Source organism: Sminthopsis crassicaudata, chromosome 4 (genome assembly GCF_048593235.1).
Source record: "Sminthopsis crassicaudata isolate SCR6 chromosome 4, ASM4859323v1, whole genome shotgun sequence".
Classification (NCBI taxonomy): Eukaryota; Metazoa; Chordata; class Mammalia; order Dasyuromorphia; family Dasyuridae; genus Sminthopsis; species Sminthopsis crassicaudata.
This window is the reverse complement of record NC_133620.1, coordinates 281,217,473-281,232,753: the sequence shown is the minus strand read 5'-3', so window position 1 is coordinate 281,232,753 and position 15,281 is coordinate 281,217,473. Positions and strand designations below refer to the sequence as shown.

The window sequence follows — 15,281 nt, the reverse complement described above, 5'->3', positions numbered from 1 at the left end:
CTTGACCAAATAACAGACTTGCACTTAGATCTTCCTGATAATGAAGTTAGCTCTTCAATATTCTCCACTGTTCTTTTCTACAATATAGTTAATAATAAATGCTTGTTAATACTAATTAGCATATATTTTGTGACTATCATTGTAATTAATCCTTTTGCCAGACCATGAATCTCATAAGGATAGGGACTAAGTATTCATTAAATTTTGTTATACTTTCTCTGATGAATATAGTATTTTGTATACAATATGCATTTAATAAATGTATATTGAATGACTGCCACTATGCCTATCTCATGAAGGGAAGAAGAGTTTATATGATTAGAAGACACATCTAATAAAGGTGTTTATTTTATTTTATTTTTATTTTTTTTTTTTTTTGGTTACTGGAAAGCTCTAGATAACTGAAGGGGAAAATCAGGCTGCTTCCCCCATTCTTTCAGATTCTCCATTGTCATTCCACTAGCACCAGAGCTAAGAATATTTTGTGGTCAGAGCATAGACTACTACCTCATCAATCAGGAACTAAAAAGAGGAGGGGAGATAAAGGGAGCTTAACACAGTCCATTATCTGGTAGCTCCCTGTTTTAAACAATTATTGCTAATTAGATGTTAATCTCTATTGTTATAGGCAGCTGAAATTCTACAAGAGATGTTAACATCCTCTAACTCAGGAGTTCTTAATCTTTCTATGATATGAACTCCTTGGACAGTATGGCAATGCTCTTCTCAGAATGTTTTTAAAAACATAAAACACATAGGATAACAAAAGAAACCAATTATACTGATATATAATTATCTGTATTTATATCTTAAAACTAAGTTCATTGAACTCCCAGGAACTCCTCTAAATTTTAAGCCCTGTATCTCTTCCCCCTCCTCCTCAATACCAGCTGTTAACAAAAATGACAACGTTATCCAACTCATGGCAATCCTCAGGGCCTGAACTCCAGGCAAGGTGAAGAAGCCAGTGTTATCCTGGACACATGCCCACGTTCCTTCCTCCTGAGCTCTCCTTTCCAAATCCCTGATCTCTGTCTGAACAGCTTGAGTCAAGGGTCCAAGATGTCAGCTATCTCGGGAATTCACGTTTATTCCAGGGCGTGGGATTGTTTGCTGTGTTTTTTCCTCTCTTTCCTTTAAAACAGCTATCCTGGTCTCCTACCTCCCCCAGGGCCTAGGTGTCCCACTCCTGATTCTACCCGGAAGACAGACTAAGCCACCACGAGTGGAGAGAGTTTAGGGAGTGGGGGGAATGGGAAAGTGAAATCTAAGAAACCAGAAACTGAGAAGGTGAGAAAGCCAAGGGAAATGATTCAGCAGGAAGGGAGTAAAGCAATAATGAAAGGCATGGAGGGCCAGGCAGATTCCACTTAAGGTGTACAACTTGTGGTTTAGTCAGATTCTGCTATACTGTAACTCCTCCTATCCCCATATGCCCAGATTAACTTCTGAGAGAGAGAGAAACAGAAGCAGAAAGACAGACTGACAGAGAGACACAGACACACACAGTGACAGTGACAGAGAAAGAAAGACAGAGAAAGACACACATACATACATATGAATGCAATCACATACATAAGAAAGCAAACATTCTTCTCGACTACAAAGAAAAATAACAAAGTAGTAGTCTCACCCATCCTAACTTAAAACTAGGGGCTCAGGCAGTAAATTATAAATGCATAAATACTCCATTTTGGCATTTTCCATGCTTTCTAAAATTCCCTGTGGTTGCAAAGGCAGCAAGGAGTGTCAGGTCCAAAGGGCAGTGACCCTGAGCTTGCTTCCCCAATGGCACAAGAACCAAAAAGAGCAGAGGAGCTGAAAGAAGGAAGCAGCCCCAACATACTCGATCTTAGATCACTAGTGCTAGGATTTCAGGCTCCCATGAGGCCATGTACCCACAGACGAGGCAGCTTACCAACCCTGACTCAAGAATTTATATATGTAAAAAAGTTTCTTCATACACACACAATGGGGGCTTCTTTCTTTTGAAGATAAACAAGCATCATCTCTTAGCTACAAGTAACTCTCAAGATAGCTGTGCCATAGATTATCCTAAACTTTTAAATATCCACCTCTGAAACTAATGAGTTGTGTTACCCTGGGCTACTTACTTCAGTTTTAACTAGTTATGTAATTCAATAACTATTTCGTTAGTTTTACTCCTCTGAGATTCAGTTTCCTCATCTGCAAAAAAGATATTCCTTGAAGTCCCTTTCTAGCTGTAACACACGACACTATCTATAACTATACAGCCGTGTATCTTGAATGTACATAGTTGTTTGCAGGTCATCCCCATCAGAATGAGGAGGCGAGGGACCCTGTTTATGCCTTTCTTTCTTTACATTTTTTAGTGCTTAGCGTATCACGTAGTATTCACGTAAATAAGTGTTTTATTCCCTAAATAACTAACTCTAGCTGGTTTTCCCCCAATGCTGAGTGTCCCCATCATCTTGGTGGGACATGCATAGACACAGGAGACCTATGGTGACAGCCATAAAAAACCTAACCATGCAGACATCTCCCTGCCCTGAAACCCCACCACAAATGTCCGTAATAAGGACAAAGATCATTAGCAGCAGTAAATAGTACATGTATAAGTGAATGGATATAAGTGCATATATAAAATATCAACATATAATAAGTGCCCAAGAAGCGGAGCAATGTGTAGAAAGAATTCTAGATCTTAGTTAGAGAATCCTGGGTTCAAATCCTGTCCCTCTTATGTAGATCCTGTGTGACTCCAAGTCAGTCAATTAACTTCTCTGGACCTATTTCTACTTCCACAAAATGAAGAGGTTGGACTAGAAAGCCTTTATCCTAAGATCTGGTGGTCTTTCTGAGGTTCTTTCCTTCCCAGAAAAATGAAGAGGCTGGAACAGATGATCCCTAAGGCCCCTTCTAACTCAGAATTCCCAATATGGAGAGTAGAGACTCGCGTTCATTTTTATATCCTCTCCAGCAGCTGCCCACAGAGCAGTTACACAATAATCTCCTTTAAGATAGGCAACAGCTATTTTTCTTGACAGAGTCTTGTATTATTAAACGATTTGAGAACTAGAGCTGTCAGTGTTGCTGAGTTGTTTTAGTCACTCCTGACTCTTTGGGAGCGCATGGGGGGTTTCCTTGGTAAAGATAGAGGAGTGTTTGCCGTTTCCTTCCCCAGCTCATCTGACAGATCAGGAAACCAGGGAAACAGGACTAAGTGACTTGCCCAGGGCATTCGGTTACTAAGTGTCTGAGGCTGGATTTGACCTCAGATGAGTCTCCTGACTTCAGGACTGCAGCACCTCACACCCTAACTGGAAGAAAGGAGAATAAAGAAAAAAAAGAATAGAAGAAACTCGGGGACCTGAAGGAACCTCCAGTTTGGTGGCAGAAGTCCGCACTGTTCAGGCCTTCCGGCCTAACAGGAGTTGCACTGCCTGCCCTCGGGCGGTCCATGGTGTGATGGGAGGGGAGGGAGACTTAGTGCTAGTTAGGAACTGCTCAAGCCCCTGTCTTGCTCTGCCCGCCTGAGGTGGGAGACCGCTAACAACACTTACAAAGTTCCTAGCACAAGTCCTTGCCAATCCTTGGGATGGTGACCGATTAGCTGGGTCTGAGTTAAGAAAGGACACACACACACCACACACACACACACACCACACATACACACATATAACACACACCACACATACATTCACCACACACACTACACACATATAACACACACATACAACACACCACACATACACACAACACACATACAACACACAACACACACAGACACACAGACACACAGACACCACACCCACACCCACAGGGCCATTTTTAGTGTTTTGGGACACTGCCCCATGAGTGCCTCTCCTAAATCCATTAGCCGAGTGTAGTTTGGGCTCTATACCGGAGGAGGGGTTCCGGCCCGCGGGAAGAAGCCCGCCCCAAACAGGACGGGGTTCTCCGGGAGGAGCGGGACTTCTCCCTGCCGGACTTTACCCCTTCACGGCTTACCTGACCAACTTTCCCTGTAAACTTAGAACAGCTCCTAACGACAGAGTATTATGTAAGGCCATCCCCAGCCTTTGGTCAGAGAGCGCTTGGCGAGGGGGCCCGAACTGTCAGAGGGATAGCGGGCCCTTCCTCGGAGGCCCCAGCCCCGTCCCCCCGGGGAGAAGGCTCTGGAAGGAGAAAGGACAGTTTGTGACACACGTGAGGCGGATGCAACACCGTGTCACAGTCCCACACCGACCCACAGGGTCTCTGCAGTCCGAGCTCAGGGAACCCCCCACCACGCTCCTTTATCACAGGGGTGGAACACGCACTGGAGACGTCAGGGACACACTCGCTTGGGGGTCTCCGACCCCCTTCTAGCAAAAGTCGGCAGACTTTGAAGTCCGAGGGCTAGCAAAGCCCGGGGAGCTCCTTCCGCCCCTCCCACGCCCCAGCCCAGCCGCTGCGCGCACCGTGCCTTTTTGACTCCTCCTCCCCACTCTCTAAGGGCTTAGGGGTCGCCAGCAAGAGGGTAGGCGCCTGTGGGCCGGGCGGGGGCGCACTCTCCGAAGGGCCGGGCTCCCGCCCCCCTGGGGGATACCCAGAAGGCGCTAGTTCACCTGTGCTTCTGGCAGAGCCGGCTCCCCACGCCGAGGCAGCGTCACGGGGCCCCCCGAGCTGCAGCTCCTACCGGCAGCTCGCAGGAGTCCCGAAACCGTCCGGAACAGTGACCGTGCAGCCATGGGGCCAGGAGAGAGGCAGTCCACTCCCCGACCTAGGACTCCCGGCGACTCACTGATCCCCGCTAGCTCAGTTCCTATTTACCCCCTCAGAGATCCCAATTCAGGAGAGGCGGGGCGGGGGCGAGGCCCGCGCAGCCAATCAGCAATCAGCGCCGGTGCCTCGATGCTTTCTGGGACTTGTAGTCCCAGGCTCCTTTAAACTGGGGCCGGACACTTCTGTCCCGATACCGGGAACTGAGAGCCCGAGATTTTGGTGTAAATGACAGTTCCGCTGCCTAGTCTTCATCCCGCACTGGATGAATAGCTTCCCGCCCTGGCCCGCGCTTCGGGCTCCTTAAGGGTTGTCACGGATGCCCCTTACATCCATGCAGTGAGAAACTGGTCTTCTCCGAAATACGAAGAAACAGCTGAACTACACCCGCACTCCCGCAGGGACTCAGGGGCCGCCAAGGGGTCCTAGGTTGTTTTCTTTAAGTTTTTACGAGTATCCTTAGCGCTGAGCACAGCGCACGGCGCACAGCAGCCCCTCTGGCCCTGGCCAGGCTTAACGCGCCGGGTGCACTTGTCTGGGGAGCCCTGTGTTCTCGGGAACCGTGCCGTGTGACAGACAGAACCACACACCGGGTCAGAAGAGGTCCCTTAAATACCGACTCTGACTGTCATCTCCTTAACCCCGAGCAGGCAAGTTCTCACCCGAGAACCAATTTAAATAAAATGTAGAGAAAGGTGTAAGAAGTGTGTGTGTGGTATGTGTGTGTGTGATGTGTGTGGTGTGTGTGTGGTGTATGTGTGTGTGTCTGTGTGTGGTGTGTGTATGTGTGATGTGTGTGGTGCGTGTGGTGTATGTGTGGTTGTGTGTGTGATGTGGTGTGTGTGTGGTGTGGTGTGTGGTGTGTGTTGTGGTGTGTGTGGTGTGTGTGTGTGGTGTATGTGTGTGGTGTGTGTATGTGTGGTGTGTGTGTGGTGTGTGTGGTGTATGTGTGTGGTTGTGTGTGTGATGTGTATGTGGTGTGTGTGTGGTGTATGTGTGTGTCTCGGTGTGTGGTGTGTGTATGTGTGGTGTGTGTGATGTGTGTGTGGTGTATGTGTGTGTGTGTGGTGTATGTGTGTGTGTGTGGTGTGTGTGGTGCATATGTGTGTGTCTGTGTGTGGTGTGTGTATGTGTGGTGTGTGTGGTGTGTGTGTGGTGTATGTGTGTGGTTGTGTGTGTGTGGTTGTGTGTGTGTGGTGTGTGTGTCTGTGTGTGGTGTGTGTGTGGTGTGTGGTGTGTGTGGTATGTGTGTAGTGTATGTGTGTGTGTCTGTGTGTGGTGTGTGTATGTGTGGTGTGTGTGGTGTATGTGTGTGGTTGTGTGTGTGATGTGGTGTGTGTGTGGTGTGTGGTGTGTGTGTGGTTGTGTGTGTGATGTGGTGTGTGTATGTGTGTGTGGTGTGTGTGTGATGTGTATGTGTGTGGTGTGTATGTGTGTGTGGTGTGTGTGGTGTGTGTATGTGTGGTGTGTGTGGTATGTGTATGTGTGGTGTGTGTGTGGTGTGTGTGTGGCGTGTGTGGTGTGTGTATGTGTGGTGTGTGTGTGTGGTGTGTGGAGTGTGTGGTGTGTGTGTGGTGTATGTTTGTGTGTGGTGTGTGTATGTGTGGTGTGTGTGTGGTGTTCATGTGTGTGTGGTGTCTGTGTGTGATGTGTATATGTGTGTGTGTGTGTGTGTGTGTGTGTGTGTGTGCGCGTTAGGAGGGGTCAGTCATGAAGGGTTTTGAATGTTCCTTCTTTCCCAACTCTAAATGTAGTTGTTCCTTTATTGCACCTCTCCCCATCCTGCAGGGTCCCTGGAGATGGCCCAGGCTGCCTTGTCACATGGGAGAGAATGGTCAAACACATTTAACCACGATCTGTTTCATTTCCCATCAATGTTGTGGGCTGTTATCCAGTCTTGTTTTAGATGGTGAGAGTGGAGGCTCGGTGGAGAGGTGAAAGTCTAAAACATGAGATATCCTGACAAAGAGCAGCCCTTCCCGGACATCACACTGGGAGCTTTAAGTGATCACTGAAAGCTTTAGCACTGAGGTAACTGGTCTTTCGTTCTTAAGAAAAGATTCAGCAAGACTTAAGGAAGAAAAACTGACTGGGAAGGGGATCCGAAGGCCATCCAGCCCGACCTCCCCTCACCCCCCCACACATACACCTACGAGTTCATCCCTGACCAGAAATCTCTTCCACTACATAAAGTTATAACTTATTAAAGTATCTGTTGTATGCCAACCTCCGTGTATAGATACAGACAATTGTAAATTGTACATGTAAATCAGATAAGACAATAAAAGATAGTCTATAAATTGGAAGAGAGTATTAGCAACTTAAAAAAACAACAACAGGAAAAGCAATACAAAGGAAGTTAAGGAAGGAAGTCACATTAACACATTACATTAAAAGCTACATTAAGGAACCTTTGAGCTGAAGGTGGGAGGGAGCGGAGTCCAGGAAGAGGGCTGAATGGCAGCTTGTACAAAAGCACAGATGGGAAGTGGGATACTGAGTTTGGGAAGTAAAAAGGAAAACTTGTCTGAAGTACGGAATGTATACATGGAACTATATAAGTAAATTTACAAGTAAATAGACTTATGCAAAAGTAAGTCCTGAAAGGTGGGTCAGAGCCAAATGATATAACACTTTAGATGTCTAGCTGAGGAGTTTGTCTTGGAGACAATAGGGAGCCACTGAAAACGTCTAAACAAGGAAGAGAAGATAAAACTTCTGAGGAAAATTACGTTTTCATCTATGTGGGAGAAGAATTCAAGAGAGAAGGAGCTGTATGTCTGACAGAATAAAGCAGAACAGGTGAAAGGGAACGAGAGTCTGAAGAAGAGCGGTTGCCGTTTGAGTGATAAGAAGGAAAGAGATGCAGAATGTTGTGGAGATAGAATCATTAAGACTTCACAACAAATAGTCAGTTACTAATTCCTTAGCCTTCTTAAATGCCAAGATCTGCTCCCTCCCCCCACTTCTGTCACATTCTAGATTGGTCATATTCTAGATATCACCATCCCTCCAGAAGTGTTGCACTTCCCTAATTAAAAATTCACACATATTCCAATTTGATCACTATCGCAGCTCTTAAATCTGTTCTTTATCTCCATCAGGCCCTCCAATCATCCCCTCTGCTTAGGATTTCCTAAGGCCCTGGCAACCTCTGATCTAACTTTCCTTTTCTCTCTTTCCAGTACCAGCCATTTCAACTCTGTACATTCTCTGCTCTTGAAAGTTTTGATCCCTTGACCCAACCCCCTCATATTTTGATAAACCCTGGCCTTGCATTATACTTTCACTTTTTCTGATCCTATTCATGAGTCTGGAAGAAGTTCCATGGCCATGCTGATTGGCTACATGATAAATCCATTTTATCCAACATCAAATGAGCCCTTGCTGCAGCAAGACGGTCTTTTTATGCCTATCTAAAGCATTCCACTCAGGCAACGAGGTGGCATGATGGAGTCAAGAAGATTTCAAGAACAGTTCAAATCTGGCTTCACCTACTTATTAGCTGTGTGATTCTGAGCTAATCACTTTACCCTATGTGCTTTAGTTTTCTCATAAGTAAAATCAGCTTGGGGAGGAAACGACAAATCACTCCAATCACAAATTATCTTTGCCAAGAAAACCCCAAGTGAGATCACAAGAGTCAGACATGACTTAAAAAAAAAAAAAAAAAAAAAAAAAAAAACAGCAAAAACTATCACAAACCTTTTCCCTCCTAAAGCCTTCTCCACCCCCTTATCTGAAGGTCTTGCCTCTTATTTTATGGAGAAAAATGAGTCCATTCCTGTTGAGATCTTTCCTTCCTCATTCTCTTTATTGCAAAATCTCTTGACATTTCCCACTCTCACCTCCTTTCCTTCAGTCCCTAAAAGAGATGCCTTTGTTTGATCCTCTCTCTCCCTCTCTCTCTCTGTTTCTGTCTCTTTAACTGTCTGAACATCTGTCTGTTTTTTTTTCTCTCCATCCCTATCCAATTTCTCCCTATCTATTGGATCTTTCCTTCTTTCTCCACTGCTTTAAAGTACGCCCAAGTCTCTCCATCTTAAAAAAAAAAAAAAATCCTCATTGAACTCTATCATCCCTTTGAGATTATGTCCTATATTTGTTTTTCCTTTTTTTAGCCAAATTCTTTGAAAAATTTGTCTACACTTGCTGCCTTCTCTTCTCTTGCCCTTCAGACTTTTGTAATCTGACTTCTGACCTCATGATTCTAATGGAATTGCTCTCTCCAAAGTTACCAATGATTCCTTTACTGATTGATAGTCTTTTCTTAATCCTTATCATTCTTAATCCATCTACTGCATTTAACACTCTTGACCTTCCCCTTCTCTTGAATCTTCTCTCCTCTCTGGAGATGACTGATGTTTCTGAGATTTTTTGCTGATTTAGCCTCAACTGTGGGTTTTCCTTTAATCTAAGTGCTGGATCTTGTTTATTTCTCCTTTTTCATTCAGTCTCTTGTAGAGAAGAGATAACTTCATTAATTCCCATAGGTTTAGCAATCATCTCTATTCACAAGACTCCCAGATCTATTCAGCCCAGTCTCCCCTGAGCACCAATCCTACATCACCTGTTAGGTATTGACATCATAAAGTCAATATGTCTAAAATATAAATCATTATCTTTCTCCTAAACTGTCCCTTCTTTCAAATTTTCCTTTTTCTTTTGAAGACACTGCCATCTTTCTGGAGGTTTATCGCCTCCTAGATATTTATCACTCTCATTACTTTCATATATTACTATAACTCCTTAATTTGTCCCCCTATTTCAAATTTTTCCACATTCTAGTCCATCCTATACCCTTCTGACAAAACACTTGCCTTAAATATGATGATGTCACTCCTCAATAAATCCAATGACTTTCTCCATCTACAAACTCCTCATTGGCTTTTAAAGTCCTCTACAATCTTATCCCAACCTGTCTTTCCAACATCATTGAATTCTACTCCCCTTCCTTCACTCCATGACACCCAGTCAAAATGTCCTCTTCTGTCTTCTTCATCTACTAGAATCATTATGTCTTATCTCTGTAATTTTGTCCTAGACATTCTATGTGCCTGGAATGCATTCTTCACCCCAATCTCATAGAATCCCCTTCCCTTAAGATAAACCATATACCTTCTGTTTTCTGATTTCCTAACCAAGAACTAGTGTCTTTCCTCCCTAACTACCTTGTGCTTAGTTACTCTGCATTTATTTTTACATAATCCCTTTGTATTTATTCTGTATGGATTGAACATACAGTTCAGTATACAGTAAAGCATGTTATATTTTTGTTTTATTATTGTCATTGTTTTCCTTATTGTTTCTCTCATTAGAATGTAAGCTTCTTGGGGAGAGGGATTATTTCATAATCTATACTAGTATCCCCAGTTCCTAACATAGTACCTGATATGGAGTAGATATTTAATAAGTGCTTGTTAAATTGATCAAAACTTAAGAACTTAAAAGTAGAGGAACCTGCCATCTCTGAAGATTCTTCATTTCATTTGTGGTCAGATTTGTTTGTTATGCACTATTTCCCCCTCTTCTTGTCAAACCTAATTCTTTCTCCTAATAAATTCTTCCCATTGTTCTGAGTTTGGCTATCTGACATTGATCAAGAAAAGTGAAACACCTCTTCTACTAAAATATTGACATAACAGTTATCATGACTCCTGGAAGTGTTCTCTTCTTCAGGATGCCCATTCACAGGTCCCTCAACTGATCCTTGTACAGTATGTTCCTGAGGTCTCTCTCACCATCCTGGTAATGCTTGTCAATACCCAGAACTGATTACAATACTTCACTCAATCAAATAGTGCTTAAGTGCATTGGTAATAGAAATTAGAAAGAAAGGCAATCTTTTCTCAAGAAGGAATATGTTCCAATGGAGAAGTCAACACATAAAAGAAAATTGAAAAGAAAAAAAAAAAAACAGGCAGGGAAAGAGAGAATAAGAGGCAAAGGTAGCCAGTGCTGGGGCATGGTAGAAGTCCAGATTACAACCTGGAAAGGATTAAGACATGGCTGACCCAGGCATCCTCCTTAAAATGGAGATTCTGAGAGGAGCCTTCCCCTCAGAGGGATAAATCTACAAGGCCAGAGAATACATCTAGTGTAAAAATTTTGGGACTGCAATGACCTTCAGAAAGAAGAGCTGGAGAAAGTCAGAAGTGCAGAACCTCAAGATATGGCTTAATCAGGGTTAAATATAGTGGAACTATTAGCTCTCATATTCTATAAATAAATCTTACCTTAAGGCAATTCAAGATAGGATTAGTTTTTTAACAAGACCCACTGTGATTAAGTGTACTGAATAGAATGTTGGTCTGGAAGTAAAGAAGATTTGGATTCAAATCCTATATCTGACAATTATTAAATATCTCAGGAAAGTCACAATGCTTTAGAAACTCAGATTCCCTATCTATAAAAGTGAAGTGATACCTATAATCCTTGTCTCACAAGGTTCTTGTAAAGTTGAAATAAACCAGTATACATAAAGTACTTTGAAATTATACTCATATAAATACTATATATAGATATATTTGTGTGTGCATATATACATATATAAAGTATATGATTATATATATACACATATACATATATATGCATATACATGTATATATATATATATACATATAATCATATACTTTTTTTTCCCTGAGGCAATTGGAGTTAAGTAACTTGCCCAGGGTCACACACAGCTAGGAAGTGTTAAATATTTGAGACCAGATTTAAACTTGAGTCCTCTTGACTTCAGGGCTAGTGCTGTATCTATTGTACCACCTAGCTTGCCCTCTATGCTCATAAACTTTTATAAAAGTCCATGGCTTCTGTTTCATATTTTTGACTTATATTAAACTTGCAATTTCTTAAGTTCCAGATCTTTATTCATATAACTGTGATCCAGAGAAACTTCCTTTATTCTGTACATGTGAAGTTGATCTTTTGAATTTATATATACATCAGTTAACACATACTTTTAAGTGCTTGTTATATACCAGGCATTGCTAATCAGTCAACTGTAAACAAATAAGCATTTATTAAGCACCTATTAAAGGCCAGGCCTGAGAAACTAGTGGTGGATAGTGTTCAGGCTAGAGTCAGGAAAACCTGAGTTGTAATCTGGCCTCAGACACTTACTAATTGTATGATCCTGGCAAATCCCTTTACCCTGTTTGCCTCAGTTTTCTCATCATAAAATAATTTAGAAAAGCAAATGGCAGATCACTCCAGTATCTTTGTGAAGAAAACACCAAAAGGGGTCATGAAAAGTTGGATACAATTGGAACACATGAACAGCAATAATAAAATTGTGCTATTAAATTTCATTTAAATTGTTTTAGCCAATTCTCTGGATCTGTTGAGGACTTTTAAAAATACTATCTCACATCTAACATTTATAAGCCATTCCTCCCAGTTTTCCATCTACAAAATGAAGAAATGTGTCCTATATGCTTATTCAACAGACCTCTCTTTAGACATCAATACATCAAAAAAAGATAAAAATTAGTCTTTGGATCCAGTCATTCAGCCGTTTGTTTTTAAACTGCCTCAGAGAACCCTAAACACTTATTGCTCTGTCTTTTCTGTCATGAAAATCTTTATCAAATACTTTGTTAAAATCTAGGTATGCTATTTCTATAGTATCTTTCTAATCTACTGGTAACCTGACTCAAAAAAAGGACATATGGTTAGTATAGTCTGATCTATTTTATATGAAATTATGGAAATTTTTGTAATCATTATTTCCCCTTTGATAATCTGTGTCTTTATTAATGTGTTCTAGAATTTTATGAGGAAAAGAAGTTAAGCATACTGGTCTATAATATGCATATTTGTTTTCCCCTTTTAGTTGCTACTTAATTCATTGAATTAAGCTAAGGTATAACTAAAGCTAGTTAAAGTTAAGTAAAAAACACTAATTTATTCCTAACATTATATTTCTTAAAACCTTGTTTCAAATGGTGATTTCTCATTTGGCTAACATGTTAATCATACAGATAAACTAAGGGGCAGTTATGGAAAGAGTACTAGATTTATATGTGGGTTCAAATCCCATTTCTGTTATGTGTTCCTATGTCACTTTAGGAATTTCACTGGACCTCAGTTTGAGGAGTTGGGATTAGATTATTTTAAGATCTTTTTCAACTCTTAAGTCTTGAGTCTCTATTTTCTATGGATAGATAAGTGATATCTTTGAACTTTGAACAGGAGCACATAATACAGCCAGTTGTGCTATGAAAATAGAATTTTATTAAAACATCAGCATACATCTGGATTAAACTCTAAATCCCATTCAGGTAGATTCCATAAAGTTCTTTGGTACTACCTATTACAGGTATAATGCCCTGGAGGAAGTAAATAATCTTTATTTGAAGTTGGAATGAGGATTATGGGGGAGGGAGAAAATCTTGGCCAAATATTGAACTCTCTTAGATTTAGATTCCATGTCTATAAAATGGGGCTAATAATAGCACCTACCTACCAGGATTATTACAAGGATTAAATGGGAAAATGTATATGAAATACTTTGTAAACCTTAAAGCATTATACATATACATACATGTTAAAATATGTCAATATATGTTAAACATGGTAGAAATATATGTTAAATCCAATGTATGCATACATATTTATATAATTTATATAATCTCTTGCTGCACAAGATAAATTAAATCAAACCAGAAAAAGAGTCGAGAAGCAAAATAAAATACAAGCAAACAACAAAAAGAGTGAAAATGCTATGTTATGAACCAAACTCAGTTCCCACAGTCTTCTCTTTGGATATAGATGGTTCTTTTCATCACTAAACAATTGGAACTGGTCTGAATCATCTCATTGTTGAAGAGAGTCACATCCATCAGAATTGATCATCATATAATCTTGTTATTGCTGTTTATAATGATCTCCTGGTTCTGCTCATTTCACTCAGCATCAGTTCATATAAGTCTCTCCAGGCCTCTCTGAAATCATCCGGCTGGTCATTTCTCACAGAACAATAATATTCTATAACATTCATATACCATAATTTATTCAGGTAACTTGGCCCAAGCTTTTGGCTTTTTTATTCTGATGCTTTCACAGCTAGTTCTGAGGGCTAAGTTTTGGGTGCTTCCAAGATAGCATAATCTGGGAAGACATATGGTCACTGCTCTTCTAATCTGTGATCAGATTCTTCTCCAGGTAAGAACCTGGGTATTCTTTTACATTCCTTCTGGAACAGTGATCAGAACTATGATCTCTTTCTTCATTCTAAATAGTAAATATCCCTCTCCATCCTGGAAGTGAGACCCAGAACTGAGTAATGGAGTTTCCAGATTTCCCTCTCCTGATTCCAGTGCTAGCCCAGGTGTCTCAGGTGTCCAATCTCCTCACCATCTGTATGTGGGAAAACAGTGAGAGTTTTTGGTATGATGCTGCCCTTCTACCTCCAAGATCCCCACTTGTTGTCAGAGCTGCATTTCACTCACAGCCCCTATTTTGGTGGGGCTTCTCATTTTGACTTCCAAAGTTGTCTTGAGTTGTCTTGTTGACCGTTGACCTTTGTTTATGGTTTAAAAAATCATTATTTAGCTAATGCCATTTTAGAATTTGATTTGATGCATTATTTTATATATGGTTAGAGGACAATGTTGAGAGAGCTCAGCTTGAACAGAGCGTTTTGCTCTGTCATCTTGGCACCAAATTCATACCTGGAAGGGATCTTAGAAATCAAGTCCAATCCTGTTTATTTTATAGAATGAGGGAACAGAAACTTCAAGAGATTAAGTTATCCATTCATAGTCACATCGCTATTAAGTCTTAGACAATATTTGACCCAAGTTCTTCCAAATTCTCAACTTAAGACATCATGAATAGACTACAGTATCTCTCAAACAAAACAAAACTACCTCACAGAGAAATTAAGATAATTATGAGTGAATGCATGACTTCTCTTGAAATTGCCTAGATCAAAGTTATTCAGATAATCTTGTTCTTCATTAAGGCACTAAATCAATCCTCACCCTAATTCTGAATGCCTTCCACTGATGTCCAAGTCCAAGTACAAGTCCAGTCCAATTCAGCCACTAGGCACAGTTTGTTCTCTTGAGTGTTAAATTTCACTTTGTACTCTGAAACAGTTTACTTAAGTGCTAGAGGCATCTGCTAAAATGTGTCTGGAATTGGAAAAAAATTAAATTTGAAGTTTAAAAAATATATATTCCAATATTTTGAAGCTCTCTGTTACTGTCCCATTGTGATTATCTTACACCTTCAGTTTCTTGAATAATGTCAAAAAGTTTTGAGTATTGGAACATTAGAGTGCCATTTTTTCTCCTTTAATTATTATGTCTTTGCCATACATTCTGTGAGACTTTAGCACTTTTTCATTTAGAGATTATACCTTATCTTTCCCAACTTTGGACAGATTTGTTTGGTTTTGAAACAATGCTCAAATTCCCAACTATCTTGTTAGATAATAGCCCAAGGTCACATTGCTAGGAAGTAGCATATCTTTGACTACAAACTTAGCATGGAGTTTGGTGGGGAGTCACAGGATCTCAGAGCTG

General features: G+C 41.1%; 1 protein-coding gene across 3 annotated transcripts in view; it reads right to left on the bottom strand.

The window, feature by feature from the left end:
- Positions 1 to 4,823, bottom strand: part of MOCS1 (molybdenum cofactor synthesis 1) — a 37,757-nt gene extending 32,934 nt beyond the window's left edge. For all 3 annotated transcript variants that reach the window (XM_074311014.1, XM_074311011.1, XM_074311012.1), the window contains exon 1: positions 4,593 to 4,823. In XM_074311014.1, coding sequence (XP_074167115.1) covers positions 4,593 to 4,715 — 123 coding nt within the window. In that variant the 5' untranslated portion in view covers positions 4,716 to 4,823. The remainder of the gene's footprint in view (positions 1 to 4,592) is intronic.
- Between the last annotated feature and the right edge of the window lie 10,458 nt (positions 4,824 to 15,281).